This window comes from Heliangelus exortis, chromosome 18 (assembly GCF_036169615.1).
Source record: "Heliangelus exortis chromosome 18, bHelExo1.hap1, whole genome shotgun sequence".
NCBI lineage: Eukaryota > Metazoa > Chordata > Aves > Apodiformes > Trochilidae > Heliangelus > Heliangelus exortis.
The window spans coordinates 14,918,637-14,941,896 of NC_092439.1; the positions used below are offsets into that span (position 1 = coordinate 14,918,637).

At 39.0% G+C, this 23,260-nt stretch overlaps 1 protein-coding gene across 1 annotated transcript in view; it reads right to left on the reverse strand.

The window, feature by feature from the left end:
- LOC139804803 (mucin-6) overlaps positions 1-12,772 on the reverse strand; it is a 40,727-nt gene extending 27,955 nt beyond the window's left edge. Inside the window, exons 1-8 of the mRNA XM_071762422.1 lie at positions 12,714-12,772; positions 10,509-10,562; positions 9,253-9,493; positions 7,350-7,476; positions 6,087-6,174; positions 4,882-4,991; positions 2,892-3,099; positions 777-899 (exon numbers count right to left, since the gene is read on the reverse strand). Coding sequence (XP_071618523.1) covers positions 777-899; positions 2,892-3,099; positions 4,882-4,991; positions 6,087-6,174; positions 7,350-7,476; positions 9,253-9,493; positions 10,509-10,536 — 925 coding nt within the window. The 5' untranslated portion in view covers positions 10,537-10,562; positions 12,714-12,772. The remainder of the gene's footprint in view (positions 1-776; positions 900-2,891; positions 3,100-4,881; positions 4,992-6,086; positions 6,175-7,349; positions 7,477-9,252; positions 9,494-10,508; positions 10,563-12,713) is intronic.
- Positions 12,773-23,260: the final 10,488 nt, after the last annotated feature.

A 23,260-nucleotide genomic window follows, 5' to 3' on the forward strand; every position in this document is an offset into this window, starting at 1 on the left:
ACAAAAGAAATACTTTTCCATATCCTTACTTACCACCAAGTATACCAGAGCTTGAAATTACTTTCTAATTTTATTTAGAAATTACTTTCTAATTTACTTTCTAAAGTTACCTTAGGAATGGAATTCTGCCACAACCAGTACTTAGAATCACACTTAGAGACTTACCCATACTTGCAGGACATTTTCTCTTAATGAATATAAACCAATATGGAGCTCACAAAATATTTCTTTTGACTACTAAAAAATGGTGACTATGTTGATGTAAATACCCACATCACAGTAACCTTGGGGGATATTTCAAGCTTGAAATGTCAAGAAACATTGCAAATGATAATCATGATTTTTCTAGGAGGTTCATCGAACTGTTTTAAAGGGATTTTCCAAAATGCCCACAATATTGCAGAACCTCTGAGGAGAACCTTGTGCTGATGCCCTGAAAGGCTGGATACTTATTTGAAACAAGGAATTAATTAAGCTTAGTGCATATTATAGTACAGAACTTTAAGCAGACAGCATATAATTTCACATATCATGGTCTTGAGAGGAAAATGCTTTCACAGCTCTGTTCTTTTAAACAGTTACTAAGGATTCTCTGAGGACCACGACTCATCCAGACCCCAGTTAGATGATGTTACCTGAGAAATGGCAGTTTTAGCAGCACACTGCTCTGCCTTGCACTGCTAGTTTATTATTAAGAAGGCTGTGTCACTTGACTGGATATATGCCAAAAATATTTGTGTAGGCTCTTTAGGATATGATGAATACAGAAATGATACCTTCTGGACAAAAGCAGCCATAGGTGCAGTGACTGGAACAGCTGTACTCAGGGTTGGAACAGGTTTTAATACATGGAGAGCCACATTCCTCATAGATTTGGTTAGCAGAGCATTTTCCCACAGCTGCAACAAAGAGTGAAATTGTTAAGATTTTTAAAGTGTAAACATAGAAGAATCTCTTATCTGCCACCAAGGATGGAGAGGACCTTGTGATTTTGCCTCAGTACTCAATTCATCATCTGAGTATCCACCATTACCATCATACTGGCTCCAGGTTTTATGAATTTTCCATGCCCTGTTTATTAGAAACTCCTTTCAGAAGCCTAATGAGTGGCAAACAGGCTATACTGAAGCCTAATAAACTACCACAAATCAGCTTTTTTTGTAGCACTTGAACGATTTGAAGAATGTAACTCTTGATGTTCTGCACAGTTCCTTCTTCTCAGACATGATCTGCTCCTCAGAATGCAGCTCTCCAGAAATTCTAATATATGGAACTCAGAACATGATTTACTTTGTGATAAATTAAAAATACAGTAGATTTCTCCTTATCTGAAAGGCTAAAAATAAGTGAGCTTGGAAAATAGAGGTAGTGACAAATGAGGCTGAGAAAGGAACAATAAATACTAAACAGTTCAACACTTTTTGTATGTTTGGCATTTATTTGCATTCTTCTATTCTCAGCTTTGGTTTTTGGGGGGGGGAAAAATGGGAAAAATTATTTTTTTTTTTAAAACTTTTATCACTTTACTACAAGTCCTAGTTTCCCACAAACTGACTGTTTGTCTACTGACAAGAGGAAAACTTATATGACTTGGAGAAAAGCAGGCTATTCTTTTACTGTGATTTGTAAGAATTCTTGTACAGTTCTGTGAATGCATTCAGTGCCTCATTAATATTTATCTGCATCTATAAAATGCCATGAGGAATTTACACTCCAAAGGATTAAAACAAACTGCAGGCCAACAAAGGAATGAAATGGGCTACAGATTTGTGTAAGATGGATAACCTTAGAGAAGAGGAGGGAAAAAATATTTTAGAAAGAAGTGCAATTTTAAAGTGTTAGATATGATAATGGAGCTTAGTAGGGAATGTTTTTAGTAGTAAGTATGAAGAAAAAATAAAAGAGAACTCATTGCAAATACAAAAAAAAAAAAAAAATCACTATTCTTATGCTAAAATCTAAGGAAGAATGAATATCTTAAAGATTTTTTGAGACAGAGTAAGAACCAAGGGATAAGGAAATATATTCCTGTCAAAGCAATTCCTCTTACAAATTTGCTACCCACTAAGTCATATAAACAGTAAATAAAAAATATGACTAAGTGGCAAGGGCAGTATCATATTAAGCAAGGTCATTTTGAAAGATCCTTTTTTTGACATGTGCTGCATCTCTGTTTATGTGTGAGTTGGCTTAGAAATAACACCAAATAAAGCTACTTTTGACTCTTTTATGATCAACTTGTTTTCTTATACAACCATGACTCCTGCTACCTAACAATGACTATAGATTGAGTTTCAGATGTATTGAAAAAGACTGCAAAATGTGAATCAGAATTTTGATAATGAACAAGCATCTGGAAAAAAGTACACTGTAATCATGTACAGTTTGGAGAGTGAGGGAAAATTTGCTTCCTATTCCTATCAGTACTTGCAATTAAGAAGGCTGAGCATGTGAAAATGCACTATTGAAAACCTCCTGTGAATAAAAGGGGTTATGGGAATTGTTAGCAAAAATGTTCAAATACTTCAGAGGCCATTTAAGAGTTCTCTCTCTTCAGTGCCTAATTTGCTAAGTATAATAATGAAAAAACTGAACTAAGAAAGAACAGCCTCCCACTGAAGGCTGACAAATTCAATAGTTTTCACTTGGGGGATCTTTTTTATGGTCACTGATCTAGATGTAGGAGATACATTTCATGCTTCCTCCTTCTCCTTTAAGTTTTCCATGTTCTTCTTTATGTTTTACCAAAGACCACTGTTTAAGAAAATAATATTATTCAGGACAGATTTTTTTTTTTTTATCTGTTGATTTCAACTCCATGTTGCTATATCTCCATGTAAGATATAGCAAGATCAACTACAGGCTGCTGTGAATGAAACATTTGAACTTACAGCAGAAGTTTTCAGTTCTCCAGTTGAGCACCAATTGGTGGGACATAGCACATTGCCTTGAGTACTCTGAGAGTGTAGAGCAAGAGCAATTGTTTTGTCCTGGCTCACTGCAGTCCTGCATGTCCAGCTGGCACCGAATGACAAACCCATCCTTTGGCACACTGCAGGTTGGTGACACCAAGTTCAGTAGCTTAGAGCAGATCATGGCCTAAACAGAAAGAAAAATTGGTCCTAGTAGTGTTTTCCTCCTGTGAAAACCACACACTAAAAATATCACTGCCACAAATATCTTGTTGGTTTGTTTGCTCTTTTTTCCCCCTTTCCCCTACAGTTTAGTAAAATACATTTCAGACTTCAACTGAATGAGAAATTCTTAAATAGGAGGGAATATAAATCCACTGTATATGAGAAGGATCTTGATGTGTTGGCTTAATTCTCATTAAGCTGAAAGTTAAGTCATTCTTTGAGTACCATCAGTGTCCAATGGCTGAGAGCATTAAAGGCAGGGAGTTCGTTGTCTCCTGGAGATGTGGTTCCAGGATAAACATTCTTGATGTGAAGATCACAACACTCCTTCCTCCTTGAGCAAACATTTGATATATTTCTGTTGCCCATGATGTTCCCTACTGCAGTAAAAGGTCTCAATGAGAAAAAATGTAAAAATGTTAAATTTCCAAGCCAATAAAAGTTCCCCACCAAATGAAAGCAGCCTTTCAGTGTGATATTTGCTTTCTGAAAAAGTGGGTTTTATCTTCCTCGCAGGGCCCACAGAAGCTGTTATTTATTCCTGATCTTCTTGTTAAAGGGATGCTACAAAACTCATCTTTCTCTGGTTTTCTGTTCTGGGAAAAGAATCTCAGAAGATTTCTAGCTGGCTCTTCCTCCATAGTATTAAAGCTAATTTTTTTAGTACAAGGGATGGTTTCTATGTTCAAAAAAAAAAATCAAATCAAATAAAAATAAGATGAAAGTATTAAGGAAAACAGAATTAAAATCTCCTATTCCAAGACAAAACTTCTTAAGCACTTTGTAATCAATAGTAACTTACAGCCTGCATAAAAATAAGTACATGAGAACTGCAAAGTAAGGTGACAGTCTTGAAAGTACAAACAGAAGCAAAATGCATGATCATCCCATGTGAAGTGAAATGCTTCTTAGAGGACAGCAGTGAGTACTCATCATTAGGTATATGGGGACTTTGTGACCCCCTAGGTAGAAAAAAGAACATGGTGGTGAGAGGCATCATGGAGTTTCCATCTCATCAGCCTAGCAGATCCACCTAGGAGACAAGAAAAACCTAGTAGGAGATCAGCCTGCACAGCCTGCTCTGGCTGACCATGCTTGAGCAGTGGGTGGAAATCTGGGTGGAAATGCAAAATTTGAGGTTCCTTGGTGAAACAACTTATCAGCATCATCCTAGCCAGAATCTGATTCCTGTATCTCCAAAATCTAAGAAATAGAAGCCTGTTTCTTGGTGCTACCAAGCTCCCTCTTTCAAGCATAGTTACATGTTTCAGGTATGCTGATTTTCTCTTCATGCAGGACTGGAAGTGATAGCAATACACAGTGGTTGGCCCTGTTATGAGCACTGTTATCTGGCAGTATGTTTAGTGCATTGTTGAACTTCTTCAAGCCTGTACAGCTCATGATGTCAGGTCCCTGGTAGTTCAATAAAAGATTCTTTAAATCTTCACTGGTTTCCACGAATTTCTTATTATGACCTGCATGAAATTTCAGAAAGCTGTGAGATAAATGCTGACAGATTTATATGATCAGTATAAATCCATACTCAAAAATGTCCATAGGCCTTTCTCAAAATGTGTTTTAATGCATAGAGTTCCTTTTCTTTCTCATACCAGGATATACAAATTTTGACTTTATCCATGTTCATGGAGGTCAGTGTTATAAAATCACTGCCTCTCTGCCTCTACCTACCTATCAACTTTCCATCTCTCTTAAGAATCATAAAAACCAGTAAGATCTTTCTTACATATTTTTTGTGAGGAATGGTGGAAATTGGTATCTCTTCAGACAAGCAGATCTCTGATGGATCATCCATTTTTTGTAATGCAGCATATTTATATGTATCCAGCAACTGACCTGTGAATTGAAAGGTTATAATTTGTCAGGAAAAACTTCACACAGATTTGTTGTTCTGATGTGGCACAACTCAAATTCTTCTCTTGGTCTGTGAATGGTCCTAATTAATCTTCCTGATTGTAACAATTATCTCTTTTGCCCTTTACCTGCAGTCTACTCAGTAAAGTTTCATTTTATCACCTTGATCATTTCTCTGAACTGTTCCCTAATCTCTCACATCTATTACCTTACATGATATCATCTGCTACTCTTTTTGTGTCACCTGCCTTATTCTCTGCCAGCTGCTAATTCCTGCCTCTTTTCCTCATCCCCCAATCTTATATTTTTCCCTACATGTAGTTTAAACTCATCACAACCCCCAAAAGATTGTATAACTTTTAGAATTATTTTCTGTGATGTATATAGAAAACTGCATCTGTCTCTATTGACCTGAGATCAGTCACTATACAATTCAGTGCCTCCTCACAAGCACTGCAGTTGATCAGCAGTGTCCTTTCGAAGCAAATCTAACACAGAGGAGGGATGTAATTTTATTGCCATTGTGGGGAAGTTTTGGCACACAGAATTCCTTTAAGATGAAACCAAACCAGAGGAGCATATGTAATGAGCTCTACCTGTTAATAGGCACTAACTGAACAGACCAGATGAGACTGACTGAAGTGAGACCCCAAACCACAGAATCAAGTCCTCAGCACCAATTATTTTGTTCTAAAGATCCACCCTTACTGGGACAAGTTGCTTGCTCATGTTCTTGTCCACTATGCTCTTTTTATTATAGCATCTTGCTCCTGCCTACTGCAATTATTACCCTCACTGTGCCTTCCTATGAATCCAAACTCTTCTGAAAATTTCATGAGAGTGTGATCCTAACCACCTGTTTCTAAAATAGAAGAGAGTCCTTATCACTTGTCTGAAGAACCCACATCATAGCAAATATTATTGTGTAGCATAATCACAGGATGGGTATGTTGGTGACCTCTGGGAGTGCTTTAATCAGTTCCCAAACTGAGTGAGCAGTCAGAGCAGTGTTAGTACAGTATTAAATTTCAACCTTGACTTAGTTCTCCTTCCATCTGACCTGTCCTTAGAGCTTACCTTCATTCACAAATTCATTCATTTCATAGCCATCATAATTTCCACACATTCCACATGTTTTCCCCATGTATTTTTTTTCTGTCAAAACCTAAAATAAAATTGAAAAAACCCAGACATTTAAAAGGATCACTCAAAGTAAAATCATTTATACAGTATTAAGTTTCTCCAATAAATACAATTCAAGAATCCAGTTAAAAGTGATCCTTCTCACTAATTTCAGTGGCTTGATTGGAGAAAAAGATTTGGAAGCAAGTTAATTCTCACTAGATAAATAGTGATGGTTGTGTTTGGTTTTTTTTTTTTATTAAATAAAAGAATAAGCTTCCAAGACATTTGCATAGAACTGAGGAGGATAATATTCTAAGGAGCTTGCAAAAATAGAAAATTTAATGGTGCTGTTTAATGGCTTATATCTTTGTTGACAGAGCACTAGTTTCACCTCTGTTCTCTTAAGAAACTGAAGGTTACAGGAAGAAAATCTGTTTTCAGAAGAAGGTTATTAAATTATCTATTGCTCTGGAGAGTCAAGTGGTAACATTACTACTGGCTACAAGCAATGCATTATTATGAAAACCTTAGAACAGAGGGAATAATCTGACTGTGCACAGATTCCAGTGTGTAACCACACACCTGCATTTCCTGTTATCTGTGTCAGAGTAATGCTGGTAAATCTCCCAGACCATTTATTACATAGCAATATCACTCTCTTAGTAAACTTGCCAGTTTGGAATTCAGTATCTTTTGTGGCATTGGTATCACAGGTCATGGTGAGAAAATGTACCCTCATCTTCAATATGTCAGGCATTTTGGAGGGAAAACATGAAAAAGTTCAGAAATAGGAAGGAAACTAAGGAGATGGTAGGAGCACTGTATGTTTGAAACCAAAAGAAAGATGTCTCAGGAAAGCACAGAAGAAATGACAAAATTTTGGGATAGAATGTTAAATTCTACATGAGTGTAAACAACTTCAACATTCCTTTAGCAAAACTTTGTAACAGCTGTGAAAGCCTCAGTAAAGTTTTAAATCCCTGGATGCATCTGGGAATCTCAACACTGGTTAACAACCAGTGCTGGAAGTGAAAGGAACAGGCAGGTATAAAAAGCAGTGTTGGTTATTTCAAGAGGAATAGGTGAACCAGGATAAGAATAAATATCCACATGGCACACACATGCAAAAAGGACCCATTAAGTCTAAAGAGATCTTGTCATTCCCATAGGTCTCTGGGAATGTTCTCTTTTAACTGATCAGAACATTTTACTAACCATGAGATAGTCATCATTGTTCCACATCACCACCAGCTCCATCTCCATCAGCTTGGCCACCAGACGGGTGTTGTGTCCATAAGGTGCTATCTGAATTCCATTGCTGGTGTAGGGTAACTGAATGACCCTGCAGTAGGGACAGAAGAGACACTGAGCTCCTGATATCAGTGCTTTGCAGGTATCAGTTACCTTTTTCTAGATCTGATGGGCATACAGTCTGAGTACTTGCAGCAACATGGAACAGAATTTTTTCCTTTGTAACTGTAACATTTCATGATTGTCCTGGTTGGGGCCAGGATAAAGGGGATTTTCTGTCTTGTCCTTTTGCTCTCAGCTCAGTCTCTTGTAAGCAGCTGCACTGCTGAAATTCACAGCAAGTTTCTCAGACAGTGTCTGCTTCTAGGACTGATCCCACTCCATGGTTATAGTTCCAGCCAGAGCCTGGTGTGCAGAGCCAAGGACACTGCTCAGCTCTGAGGAACATTTTACCCTCCAGGAGGAATAAAGAGGTCCCACCTGCAGCCTCCTTTGGGGAGGAAGGGACAAGAGAGATGCCAGAACTGACCAAACAGAGGATTCCATCCCATACACCTCATCCTCAGGAGAAATTGCAGGCATCACCAGGGTCAAGCCAGCTTCCAGCTTCCTGCCCTTCCTGCCTTTCCTGCTTCCCTTTCTTCACCCCTTCCCTGGTTGCTTCAGCATCCTGGGAGGATTCCATCCCTTCCTCTGCCTCTGCTCCTGATCCATCCCAGCCTGAATCTCTGTGTTCCTGCCTCCAGCTCCCAACTGCTGCTGACCCCAGGATTCCAGCCTGGACTGTCCCAGGGCTGCCCTGCAGCCTCAGTGGGGATGGGAGAGTTATTGGGGGAGAGGGGGAGGAACCTGGGATCAATTTTCCTGTAGATTTGGATAGATTTAGTCATTTTTCCTATTTCTCATTCCTGTTTCATTAAAGCTGTGTAGTTCAGTTTCCAACCCATCAGTCTCCCTTATTGTCTCTCCTTTCTTTATCAGGGAGGGGAGGGGGATTCATAGAGAGCATCTGTCACTCAGTTTAATTGCCAGGGCAATGTTAAACCCTGACAATGATAGATTAACATTTTTGCTGATTGAAAATGGTGTCAGGAGTTTCACAGCAGAACCAGCAGGAAAAGGTGATAAAGTGTGCACAGAACTGTGCATCTTGACTTGGTTTGGTTTCATTAGGTTCTAGTTATCTGTTTCAAGAACCTGTAACAAGGTCTGTGTGGTAGAACTGTTGTTGATCTTCAACTGTTGTTGAAGAGCTTCTATGGACTACAGCCTGTTAGGGTAGGAATTAGAGCTACAACTGAAAATGGAAAAGGTTTAGAGAAACCTCATGCTACAACATTAAAGAACAAACGCAGTAACCAAGACAACCTGCTCTGTACAACCTTGGTTAGTGACAGACTTGGCTGCAGTGACCACAACAGTGTGGAGTTTGGGATACTGCTGAGCACGATGATGGTTAATTCAAGAACAAAGGTTTTAGATTTTAGAAGAGCAAACTTCAGCTCAGCCAGGGCTCAGTTGGAAGGAATCCCACAGAAAGCTTCCTTGGAGTGCAAAGGAGTTGGTGAGTGCTGGGACTTTTTCAACAACACTCTTCTGGATAAGCAAAACCAGTTCATCCCCTCCAAAGGCCAGGGAGGAAGGTGGAGCAGATGACCCCCATGGCTTAAGTGCAAGCTTCTGGGTCTGCTCAGAACCAAAAGGTACCAGAGGCTGAGAAGTGGAACATCACTGGCTGAAAATTACAACTTCTAACTTCTGTAATTTGCTAATTCATTTTTGACAGATCACAGTCCTCTTTAATGCAACTGCTGTGTAAATTCTTTCCTTCTTTAAACACTGTTCCCCATGCACTCAAGCATCTTACCCAACACTCCTGACAGAAATGCTGCCTTTCTCAACAATGACAACAGAAGCTCCCAGCTCAATGATGATCCTTGCAATTTTTTTGTCCAGCCCACGGCGGAACTGGATGTTGAAGTCTGGGCTGGTTTCATCACACACAGTTGCAAAGATATAGTTGCAGGTCCCAGTGAAGTCATACAGGTATTTATCAAAGGTTGAAAAATGCCCTCCACCCCAAGTAGAACAGGAGTCCCTGCTCAAAACTATAGAAGTGAAAGAGAAAAAATGGATTTAGGTTTTTTAACAGCATATTTGCTCATTCTGATTGATTGCCATTTCAAATACAAATAGCAGGAAAAGCTAATAAGTTTCTTCTCAGATTCATTATGTAAACAACATCCTAGCTGTTTGGGGTTTTGTTGGTTTGTTTTGGTTGGTTGGTTGGCTTTTTGTAACCTCAAAATTTTATCTCAAGTCTGGAAGTGAAACAATAATTGGAGCAATACTCTTACTAACTGTAAGCAGTGGAGAGCTCTCTAGGTTCCTGGCTTGGGGAACACACTTCCATCTCCTTCGTGGTTAATATAAAGCTTTATTTTCTTATCTCAGTTTGCTTCCTCTGTTTGTAAAGGTGGCAGATTGCTACTGGGGAGCCATTTGTCATGTCAGGCACAGCACTGTTGCAGCTATCTATGGCATTACTGTAACATGATTCATGGAGTCAGATCATTAGATACCTAAAGGCAGTCTTGAGCCCAACCTGTAAGTCCCCATGGTTTGGGGTCTGTGTGTGACAAACATCCAGATAGCTTTGTAATTATATGGAATGTTCTCATCGGTTTTCTTTTTCAGAAAGTAATCACTTTCATCTGAATGGCCCAACTTTAGGAGGTTGAAATGCATCATAAAAAAAGAGAATCAACTCCAGCACTTGGTGTTAGATAGTTCTATACCTACTTAAAGCATTTGAACAGTCCCTCTGAGGTTGACAGGTCTACTGAAGTAAACAAAATCATGTTCTTGGCCATATATTTCCAAAGTCAGATCATTACTTTTAAGATGTTAGATTATTTTGTTTATGGAGTTATATGAAGCTCAGGTACCTTAGAATATATCCTAGAACAAAGTGTCAGGTAAGTTTATCAGGCTACTTGCAATTTATGTGCACTGCTTAAAGGCCAGAAGCCTGAACATTTATTTATTCTTAAGGAGTGATCAAATCACTACACAGTTTTATTTAGGTCATGTAGAAAACACAGTTTCCCAATGAGCTGTTACCTGTTGGCAAAAAGTACTCCTCTTCCATACTGCTGTGCTGTCCAGAACGTCTGACTGGAAAACAGGAATTGGCTCATTGTTACCATTGGTCCTGCAGCTCTAATCCCAACTACTTTAATCTACTGTGCTCCAGAAAACCCCAACTTCTTCAGAGTCTGCAAGGAATGATAACCTGGGGTTGCACAATAGTCAGAGTGCAATAGGTGCCCCTTTTATAAATATAGGAGTGCCTTCAGTGTATTGGTTCTGTTTAAATCTTATCAGAAAAAACCAACAAGTGGGTGTGTTAATAACTCAAGAAAATATAAGCTACATATTTGTCTTTTGAGTTACATCTTTATTTACATGATAACTAGAGATTTTCTTTTTATTCCTGTATATCCATGCCTTACTGTTCCTTTTGTTGTAAGAAAGGACCAAAGACAGAGGAGTTGCTGAATTCTTTTTTTTAGGCTTTTGTTTGGGTTTTTTTTTGGCTGCACATAAGTACTCAACTATTTCTACATTTAGGATGAACTTCATGAAGCTTTTCCATACTTAAGCTGAATGAGAATTCACCTAATTCAAGCCACTCTGATTCTTCTGCCTAAAGAAATGCTTCTCATTATAACAAATCTGCATTTTTTGTAAATATTTTTTTTCAGCTCCATTTTCTCCAAACTAGGTTAAGTATTTCATTGTCAGCCACCAAAAAGCACTAACTTTTGGAGTACACAGAGTTCCTTTTTAATAGTATGCAACAGTAAAGCACAGTATTTTAACATAAAGCATTAAGATAAGGGATTACTATGAAGAATGTCTGTAAATAAAATGATAGAAACATTTTCTGTAATACCAGGACTTATATCCATATTTATTTTAGAAAATGTCTAGTAAAAATTGTGTGCTTTCAGAAGAGTTATAGCCCTCTGTATCCTGTCCTAGCAGAGGAACAGCACACCCTGTAAAATACAGTATATCAGGTCAGTGTGATGGAATTTATTCATTGCTGTCATGGGTGTGCAAAACTAATTTTTTTAATGAATTAAATTCAAATTAAAAAGTCAGTGACTCGTGCTCCTTCAGAAAAAGACAGGTGAGAAGTTGTATTGGTTCTGACCCAGGACTGTTGCAGCTCAGTATTTTATTCCCAGCAGTGATCATTAAGACACTGTCCAAGGGAAAAGTGCCACCAGGTTAAGCACATACACCCCCCCAGACTCAGTCTCCAATTATTTGTAGATCAGGGGATTTTGTGAGGCTATTGGGATTTGTCAGCTTTCTTTTCAGTGGAAGTGAAATTTCTTTGTAACTGAAACTACCATAATAACTGCAGACAGAAGTTACCATTTCGTGAGTTAACATTATTTTGATTGCTGCCTTTCTTACAGTACTTCTGAAAGCTAATATTTTTAGTACTTTAAAGCTATATGTTACTTATACACATTTCTAAACAATTTTCTTTCTTATTTCTCAGACTCAGAAGGACTGGTGCAGATTTGCAGTAAGTAGGTGACTGGAGTTCCTTTTGCTTAGAGGTTTGGGTGTAAGCAAAAAAAACATTCTTAGGAGCTAAGGGAAAACTTCTGGGAAGCTACCAGAACTGTGGCATCCATAGCTCCAGCTGGCACAGCTGGATGCTGAAGTGGAGATAAGCTGACTCCCCAGGGGCTGCTGGCTATAAAGATGAGGAAGAACTACACCACATTCTCATAGACTAATAATTACACAAATTACAGAGATTTTTTTTTTAACCTGCAATCTCTAAAATAATCTCATAGTCTTAGCCTGTATAGACAATCAGCTTTATTTAATTCCCTGGATTTTGCATCAAAAGAATCCATTTCCTAAATTCTTAGACAATATTAGGCAGTTATCTGCAGGAATGAAAATCAAGCAGGTCACATAAGTGACCTCTATAGCAAGTTTCTAAATGTGGAAGGCTGCTAAGCTGCCCAGTTTCTGTCCTTAGGCAGCAAAACCCCAGCATGGTACACTTAAGCCCTTTCCATTTAGTGTAAAACTGACCAGTGTGAGACACCATAATTCACCACATTTTTGTAGGCAAGGTCTTAATTTAGAAGTTCTAAAAGTAATGTTTTAAAATGTATGCTGCTTGAGGCAAGTAGTTATTTTGATTATATGTTTAGTATGGGATCTTCTGCAATATAGAATTGTTATTCATATTTACAACATAAAACTTAAAATACCAGGTCAGGCACTCACTTCTCTGCAGAGACTCTTCCTGGTTTTGGAAGAAAAAGTGGGACCAATAATTTCCTTCAAAAGCTGTGAAAGAAATAATACAAGAAGTCAGTCTCTGAGTATAACAAATTTTACTATTTGTACATATTTTAGTGCTTAAACATGATGCAAGTCAAAGCAGGGTCAGCATATGTATTTTGTGTCATGCCACAGAACACTGAATGGAAATTATAGTGGCACACTGAATGGAAATTATAGTGGCAAAATCACATAATTCAATCTGTAAGATAAAATTCTTCTATGATGGGCAAAATGTTACTAAGAGCTGCCAGAAATCCTACACAAAATGGGATTTCCTGTACTTCATTCTCAAACCTTATGTTCTTCATTAAACCAAGCCAAAACAAACAAACAAAAAAGTGAGTGGGATAAGTCTCATGTTTTTAAGTTTGTTCTTACTCCACCACTTGGGTCGAAGCAGAAGAGGAAGAAATCCCCAGGCCTAGCTGTTGCTTTTGCTGCCCCTGCTAGGGCAGGATGCTGCAAGCTGCTCCCTGCTCCCTTCCACACACAGAACCTCTTCTGGTTTTCAGGAGACAGGGAGGAAAGTTTAGCAAGTGTGGAGTAGAGAATGGTTCCTCCTCTGCCACAAACCCAGAGTAGAGCTTGTGCACAACTGCATCATGTCACAAGTCCCTTTCTCCAGCAGCTTCCTTCCTGCCCACAGTGCAAAGAGAGTGAGGGAGGTGGTGAAAAGGGTCCCCAGAACCAAGCTGTGAGCACTGGGCAGGAGCAGAGGCACTGAATGCATGGAGAGAGCTTTCCTAGAGTCAGCAGCAGGATGCTAACAACAAAAGAAGCTGTAAGAAAAAGGACCTGGGGTACTTCAGAAATGTGCTACTAAATTATAAAATTTTTCAGATCCAGTATTTAATATATATATATATATATCTCAGGATATATATATATCCAGTATTTCGTATATGTATATATATATATATATATCAGGATATATGTATGTATATCAGGAGCAAATACTCTGAGATGAATGTAAAAGCTAACAGAACAAATCTGGGGTAAGAATGCTTCTGAACTTACACCTTTGATTTTTTTCCCTCCTGTCTATATATCATTCCACCAGTGTTGTATTTTAGCTCTTAAATGTTTATTTTACCTCACCCAGATAACATTTTTCAGTAAGTATTATTTCAGAGAAGAACTGAAGCCTATACTGATGGGGAAGCTGGAGATGTCTGGATCTCAGCTACAAAGCAAAGGCATGCACTGAAACTTTAAAATTGACTTTCATCTCAGCCAGTTGCCTAGTGAAAATAAACACAAATTTGCTGAGAACAGTCTGATTTGCAAAGAATGTGTCTAACCTGGAACAAACGGATTACACACCAACATTCCTCTCCAGCGGTGTAAAGAAAACCCTAAGTGATCATCTGCAGTGTAAATGCCAAGACAAAAGTTCAGTAAGAGGTATTCTCTTTATCCTTCTTCCTAGATACTGTGTCCATTTCAGTGGGGCACTGCTCTAAGAATTAAACTTCAGAGTAGAATGTAACATAATTTTTCTAAATTGGAGTAAGCTACCAGCATAATCATTTCTTGATAAACCAAACATTTCCACTCAAAACAGGACAAAGTGATCTGACTGGCTGCTGAGTTGCAAGCTCCTATACACAACTCATACCCACCACTTCAGCTTCTGCAGTTGTCTGACATGCTGGTCAGAAAATCATTGCAGATCCTACTCATGCTGCCTTATCCCCTATGATCAGTTAGCACTGGCCAATCAATGTCTGAAACTGTTTTAGTACAACCCCTGTGGTCATCCTGCAACTCAGCAGCACAGTCAGAGCACCCCTGAAGTAACAGAGTCAGTTTGTGTCACTATTGAGTTAACTCTCTTTACAACACAACCAGAGCTGCTGCTGCAGCTTTTGAACCCCTTTATTTTGATATCTCTGCTTGTTCAGTTATTGTTGATTTTACAGATTTGCAATCCCTACAATTTAACACCAAAATACTGTATTTATCAAATGTAAGAGTGTGTAAGAGCTGCCTTCAGAGGGTATTGGAATGGCAGGAACTGAAGATACGCCTAAAATGTTCTTTCAGGTGAGAACTATCCAGAGAGCTTGGTGTAGAACAAACAGTTTAATACTTCACAGGTAAATATTTTAGATCAGAACAGACAGTTTGGTTTACAGAGCTTACTTGTAAGCTTTTCAGATTCATAATTCACAAGACTAACCATGCCAAGCTGCTACTAAATATTACAAATACCCCAGGTTTGGTATATATATTTTAAAAATAGAATGTAATAATCATCCTAGATTGCACAGAGGTCTGCAAGAGTAATATTAAATTTACCTAAAGTACATTTTAAATTCTCTGTGATGTTTTGCTCAAGGAATGACTAGTAAAACATGACTATATGCCACCCAGTCAGTATCCTGTCAGAACAAAATATTGATCTAATTACAGTATGCTAGTTATTCTCAGTATTTGCATTCTTTTTCTCAACCTGAACTCTGACAAACTCTTAAATCATCCTGGCAATGGTATTAACCATTCACAACCAAATGAAATTGCAGATTGTCTAAATGCAGGAAGTGCTATGGCCCCATGCAGAAGCTCTCTCTAGCAACCACTTGGAATTTTTCACTGAAAAGGCTATCTTAGTGATAAGTGAGATTTCTAAATTATTAAACCCATCCTTATTGATATTTTACTATTATTGCAAGTACATTGTTTTCCTTCGAGGAACAAGATGATTTTGACTTGACATTAAATATTAATTTTTTATTAGATCAATGGAACCTGAAACAGACTTCCACTTTTCTAAGGAAGTTTTACTTTCAGTTCCCACTCTGTTCTAATTGGCCTGAATTTCTAAAGAATTGTATCTGTTAAAGTGCAGTTTCTGTGTGGTCATGACAGAAATACAATCCAGACTGGGAAGGAGACTTACTGGGAAGAAATAAGTTATTTTGTTTCTATACTATACTTACTATGAGACATCCCCTACAAGCAAATGCAATTTGATGTTAGAATGGCTTCAGAGTACTCTGCATCAGCTTAATGAACTAAACAAACAAACAGGCAAACAAACCAAAACAAACCAAAACATTTGCATTTTATGTAAAACAGTGAAATGAAATTTTTTTGTACTTCCAAACAGGAATAATTTAGGATTTCTGTCCTGCAAAGTGCCCAGCTTTTATCTTTTCATTTGGGACAAAAAGAACTGTTGAAAAGTCAGACGTTTTGGAAAAGACCAAAATAAATTACATAAACCTAAAATGAAATCTAACAGCAAGGGTAGTGCTAATGTCATAGCTGCAGTATTGGTAGTCACTTGTACAGGCTCATGATGGTTTCACTTCAATATCAAATTATCAGCTCCCTTTGTCTCTTGCAAAGAAGATGGTTGAACAGCACAAATCAAGGTAACTTCCTAGTTACATCCTTATAAAAAATATTACTATATAGACATCTCTCTCACAGTTTTTACTAATGAGATAGCTAAATTATTATAGCCTCAATTTAATCAATGAATCAGCATCCTTTATTAAGTAAAATACAGAGCTAACTATTTTAATCTGGTTTTACACTTCTGTAAGTTATTTATTCAGACTAATGCAAATTTACAGCTTTTCTTGGGTTACCGAGGGAAAGAGGAAATGTGTCTTCCAGCTTTCATCAGACTTTGTATGAAATATATGTTACTACAATGAATATTTACATTTCTAGTTGGAAACAGACCCAATGTATGGAATTTGGATGCTGATCCATGAAGAGAATTGGAGAATTGGTTTGGTTTAAGGCATTCTAAAGAGGTAAGACTTGAATCTAGAGTTTGAAACAATGAGCATCCTGCATGTTGGTCAGTTTTAGATTATAGAGATCAAGTTCTTATGGTTCAGATATGCCTCAAAAAGTTGTCACGTTTCAAAGTCTTACTTTACAGAAAGAAATCTGTTTGCATAGTCTCCAACCAGCATCCTAGACAGTACAGTCCTATACAGATGAGACCCTATTTGTAATTGCCAAGTCTATACATAAAGCTTGTGACTGAGTTGTGATCAACAGTAATTTTCCATTAGATTTGAAATATTATTAGCAATACATCTACTCCTCTAAATCATGAAGTCGTGTAGATTAAGTACTTGAAGGTATCTGCATTTGGGGTTAGGATGCATTTTTAGGTCCTTGACTTGATCTTGGTTATAGTGGTGCTCATACAGAGAGTGGAGTTACATCTGATTTATAGCAAAGTAGCTGAGACGAGAAATTGGCTCTCAGAATCTACAAAAGGGTTGAGTTGCTTATGTTTTATTGTTTCTAGTGCTACAGTCTGAGTGATTTAAGAGTAATACACATTGTTGAAAAAATTTGAACTATGTGGTTCATTAAATATAGAAAGCACCATACAGGAGAGCCAAATTTAATTTTATTCAGCCTAAAGCAAGTGAAGCATAATTTTTAGCATCTTGAAACCTGTTGTTGAAATCAGAACAGTAGCAACTGATAGTTACAGAGACTACACAGAAGAGATAACAGGAAACCATTTTCTTAAGCAGTGCCAAACAGTGGCAAAACAGTCTCACTCTCAAAGAATCAGTTGAAAACACCACAGGAAGAGGAATGAGTAAGAAGGCAGAGTAGCTGCAGAGTCAATGAACTTGTCAGGCTGTGTTACATATTAGAGTTATCTGTTAGTTACATGGGTTGGATCAAAAAAGCAAGAACCCTTTAAAAGACTAAAGAATTCTGTTGAATAATATGTGGAGACTACTTTAAGAGTCACATAACATTTTTAGACTGGAATAATATGCCTGTTTTCCATCACAGAATTCTTTCAGTCACATCATTCTCCAAAAATGTAATGCCATCACACAGCTCCTACTTAATACTTTCTGCAGTTTGCATAGCAAAGGAAGAAGGTTTTGGTCAGCACTCTACACAGATACAAGATTTCACAATGACATCACTAGAGCACTGCATCACAAATATCTGAAATATGAAGGCACTTGGCAGCTTGGAAATACAACTTAAGTCTATTAAAAAAGAATATTCCCTGTATCCTGGGAAGTAGTTTTAGGGAATGATCCAACAAATCATTAAGCATGTTTACAAAAAAAAGTTAAGAAAAAATAGTTCTATGTCACTGATGCATTTGTTAATTTTGAAGTTGCATTTTAAGGTGCAGCAAGGTAGAAGAAAATGTGTCAGTTCTGGTTGTTGGGGGAAAGGAGAGCAAGACCTGACCCTCATGTTCTCTAATAGTTCTCTAACAGTACAAGAGTCACCCACTTTGTTTCAGTCACACATATTTGCCTTCAAATGATACACCAAGAGGAAGACAGACATCCTGGACTTACCAGCAGCCTGCAGAACACTGCAGAAGAGGAGCAGGATTAGTGCCAGAAACATGATGCATGCCCTAACTGGAGAGTTTTGTTCAGTCCTCTCCTCTGTTCCAAACGGGCAGTGCTGCTGCTGCCACTTTCTAGGCTTTCCTGTTCAAGCTTGGGTGCCTTATATATAGAATTGCAATGCCCTTCCTAATTCCCACGGCTTTCAGAAACTGCAGCAGCAGAGCACCCGCCAAACAGGATCTCCTCTTTATCAAATCCAACACACCTAAATTCCATTTAGGAAGAAAAGAAAAACTAAACCACAAACCTCCATTTCACTATCATCTCACAAAGTTTTGTAATGGCTTCTGTTTGCACCAGCTCAAACACATTTAGCTCCGTTTACAGAACAAATTTGGTGTTAGACCTAAGCAAAAAAGACAAATAACTACAAATTATGATCACTATCTGGTAAGGAGAGGAGTAATATTGGGTGAGTACACAATGCAGAAGAATGAAGTGCAGGAGTTTTGGAACTATGTGGATATCAGATGGTAAGGCACAAATGAACAGAGAGACAGACCTCAGGTTATTTTTATTAACACTTTTTTCATTAACTTCTATTCACTCTCCTCAGTGATTTTGTTCTCTTCTCCCTCATGTGGCTTTTTAAGCAAAATTATAAGCTTTGCCTCAGAAAAAAGGTCTGTCTATGGTGCAGATTCTTCCTGAGTTTGCAAGGAAGCTAAGTTCTTACTACCTTAGCATTGCAAAGTGTAGAGAGCAATCTAAATTACCAAATGGGAAAGGCTATTGCTCTGTGGTACAGAGCAGATACTCTGACAAAGCTGATGTGCACCTTCCCATCAGCATCCCAAAAGATCAATTCCAGCTGTCTCTCTCCACATCAGAGGTGAAACTGGAATTCCCTGGATACATTCACTGTGTCACTGCCACCACTGAAATGACACAGTGTAATAGGAACTTTACTTGTTTGATGCTGTCATCTTTCACTAGCACAGCAATTGCTTCAGGAAAAAGAAATCTGATTAGAAGACCTCTCCACACAAATCTCTTCAGCCTTTCCTGTTTCACCTATGCAATACCTCAATACCTACCTTATGTAATCCATTACTTTCCTGGATTCCTGTTATTTTCTCCTTCTCTGGTACAATTTTTGCTTAAAAGCTGTCTCCTCAGCACGTTCCCAGAGTCCTTTCTGAGTGGTGGGAAGAAGCACAGGAGAGAAAGTGACCATCCTGTAATATTAGCCCTGGTTCAACCTGGTTGTAATTAACACAAAACCATTATATTTTAATTGAAATGAAAGTGGTTTTATTTTGTTTTGGGTTTTGCTTTGTCCCTATAGGAAATCATAAATAAATCAATTCTGGAATATTTTTGTATTTTTATGAAGATCCCTAAAAAACCATTCCATTTCGGGTAATAAACTCTTTTTTTGTGAGAGATTTTAACAGCCTTGCATATATTTAGAAAAATAGCTGCATCTTTGTAATGAATGAAACAAAAGTACAGCATTTGGTCAGTCCTAGGCCTTGTAGGTGTTCAAGGAACATCTGAGTTTTGAAGCTTGTTCCTGTAAGAATTTTATGCTTTTTCTGGTATTTAAAGACACTGCCTACAGCTTGATAGCAACAATACACAGCAGATGATCTGGTGTAGTTTGTTTTTTGGGGGTTTTTTTTGAGCTCCGATATTTGATTTTCTATTTAAGTTTTATATCATAGAATTGTAAAATCATAGAATTGTTTATGTTGGAAAAGACTTGTAAGACTATCTAGTCCAACCCTTAACCTAAGTCTGCTAAAATAGCTCTGCCAGCCCACTGTGAAACCATGTCCCTGAGCACCCTACCTATACAAATTTTAAACACATTCAGGGATGGTGACTCCACCGCTGTCCTGGGCACCCCATTCCAGTGATTAACAACCCTTTCTCTAAAGAAGTTTTTCCTAACATCCAGCCTCAAAGCCCTCCAGCACAACTTGAAGTGATGTAATTCTAATATATATTGGTTTAACATGAGACTATTACAATCACTCATACTTTAACTTCCAACTTACTGCTCTCTCTCCTTGAGGGCTGAGGGAAGCTCCCGCCTTCCCGCCCTTTCCCTGGGCCCGCCCTCATGCCCCATCCCCTTCATCCCCCTCATGCTCCTCATCCTTCTCATCCTCCTCATCCCCTTCAGTCTCCTCATCCCCCTCATGCCCTTCATCCCCCTCATCCTCCTCATCACCCTCAGTCCCCTCATCCTCCTCGTTCCCTCATCCCCTTCACCCCCCTCATCCCCTTCATCTTTCTCATCCTACTCATCCCCCTCAATCCCCTCATTCCCCTCATCCTCCTCATTCCCCTCAGTCACCTCATCCCCCTCATTTCCCTCATCCCCCTCAGTCCCCTCAGCCCCCCTCATCCCCCTCATTCCCCTCAGTCACCTCATCCCCCTCAGTCCCCTCATCCCCCTCATTCCCCTCATCCCCCTCAGTCCCCTCAGCCCCCTCAGTCCCCTCAGTCCCCTCATCCCCCTCATTCCCCTCAGTCCCCCTCATCCCCCTCATTCCCCCTCATCCCCCTCAGTCCCCTCAGTCCCCTCATCCCCCTCATTCCCCTCAGTCCCCTCAGTCACCTCATCCCCCTCATTCCCCTCATTCCCCCTCATTCCCCTCAGTCCCCTCAGTCACCTCATCCCCCTCAGTCCCCTCATCCCCTCGGCTCTCTCGCGATAGCTGCCGATTCCCGCCTCTTTCCTGCTCTCCCTCAGCCTTCCCTGGCTCCGGGATCCCCCCTTTTTTTCCTCAATCTATCGCAGTTTTTAAAGGCACAGCGCTCACGCTGTCTCTCTCCTGGTGACCCAAGGGAAGCTCCTGGTATGGCCGCGTTTACACCTCTGTGATTCTGGGATCCAGCCCTTCCAGAGCAGGACTCCGTGGGATCGCTCTTCACCCTCATCCAGATCACTGGTGAAGGTGTTCAACAATGCTGGCTCCAAAGCTGAGCCATGGAGAAAAGCAGCCATAACCCACCACCAACTGAATTCTGCTCTGTTCATCACAGCTTTCTGGGCTCAGCTGTCCTGCCAGTTTTTTACCAGTGAAGAGTCTGAGCTGCCACCTTCTCCCGGAGGATTCTGAGGGAGACGACAGCCTCTCCTTCATCTGCTCACAGCAGGAGATCAGGATGGTCAAGCAGGAAATGACTGCCATAAACCCTTGCTGGTTGGGCCTGACCCTCTTGTCAGCTTGCCTGTTTATAACACACACCTCTAAAAGTGGTAAAGACTTCATGAATTGGTACTTAAAGTTTAATTTGTTGCGGAATATGCTGTGGGACCTCCTGGTGTTTCCTTTAGGCCTCTGGCATTCACTTAGCTGGGAATCTCAGGTGCTGGAGCTCTGTTGCTGTCATTCACTCTTTGTATCCTGATAAAATGGGAAAGTGGAAAATGCCTCTCCCACAGGTCTCTGAAGCATGTGGGCTGCCCTGAAGACAAACTTGGACTAAAGGTTTGAAGTGTTTCTGGAGTACATCACGTAGGAAAAGAAATAAACCTGCACAGAACAAAGTAAGGCTGTGCTCTCACACGGTGCTGTCATCCTTCCTGGGCACCAGAACACAGGGGAAGCAAACTGTTTGCTCTGATCTCCCACACTCTCTTCTTCTGCTCCTGAATTCAGTGTTGTTGATGCTGGTTTGCATTCTGATCTCTGGAGCAGTCTGGACTAAGTACTCTATAACCAAATCCAAATTTCTGGTTGTTTCAGCTACAGTGCTGGTGGAAAAGAACAGAACAATACAATGTGGAAAGGAAAACCATAGAGGGAATGTCTCCTTTATTCATGTCTGCTTTCTGTCTCCTGATGTTTGTGCCTGTTTGTGCTTTTTAATTAAAATTTCCTTTAAATGCTATAATTGTGAACAAATTCTGTGCAGTATCTCCTGTGGCCAAATGTATCTTCTAATGATTAAGTACTCCACAGAGGAAGATACTGATGTCTTCTTTTACATTTGCTTCTAGTAGAGATATCAAAGGCACTAACTTATGCTGTTGCTTGACTACTCGTAATTACCTTATAGGGAAGTCTAAAGACAGATTAGACTTTATACTTAGTGTGCTCCTTTTTTCCCCAGTTACTAAATAGTGATGATGATTTATTAATTTCTTAACATTTTTTTCCTCTGGGTTGTATTAATGTGAAGAATATTTATCCTATAAGCAAAAAATTGGGAAAGTGCAAATATTTTTTTTTTTTTTAACATCTAGCTCTAGATGTTACTAATTAGTCAGTATTCCTTTTCTAAAGGAAAAATGAGGAATTGTCCTGAATTACATGCCAGCAGTTATCCTGGGCAGCATGCATTTTAACTCCATGAAACGCAGCAAAGAAATAAAAAGCATTACACATGTAAGCAGCTGTGGCCCAAAGGACTCTGGCTTAATTAGAGCTCAGTTCATTAAGTCACATGAACAGGAAACAGCCTAAGTTCCCCTAATTGCTATACTAAGAATCTACATGGAGCTGAGCTAAATCTGTAGTTTGTCATCAACGTTCAAACTGGACTTAGAAAAAACCTTGTTATTTGCCACTTCTACCAGAGCTCTATTAATTTAATAGCTACACAGATCTTATAACCAGATATAGATTGAGAAGAATCAGGGACCCATTAAGTACAAGCTCTGACTTCTGCTGGTAAGGAAGCAAAATAAAATGTGCATTTGCACAAATATTAAGAGCTGGGGAGGGGAAGCCAGTGGCAGTCACATTTAACTTGCCCTTTACTGCGTGTCTTTCAGAACAGAGAATGTCTAAATGAAGCTAAAATATATCTGCTAAGGTAGTGCAGTCAAGTGTATACTTTTGTTTACCCTTTAATTCATACATTTGGGTCCTTTTTCATTCATTTTTGGTTGACTTAGATTTTAAAAAAAAACAAAACCAAAAACAAACAAAAAACCAACCATCCAATAAAAAAAAAACAAAAAACAAAAAAACCAGAGAAGTATTGACTTTGCCAAAGCTCTTGAACTTCTGAATCACAGTAGCCTTGCAGTCCAGACATCTATTTCTGTCACGTCCCTTTCTGTCACCTGATCACTCAATGTTTTAAGACTTTACTGCCTGAAGAGACTGGCAGCCATTTGGTGTTTGTTTTCATGTAGGATAAAGATGTCCC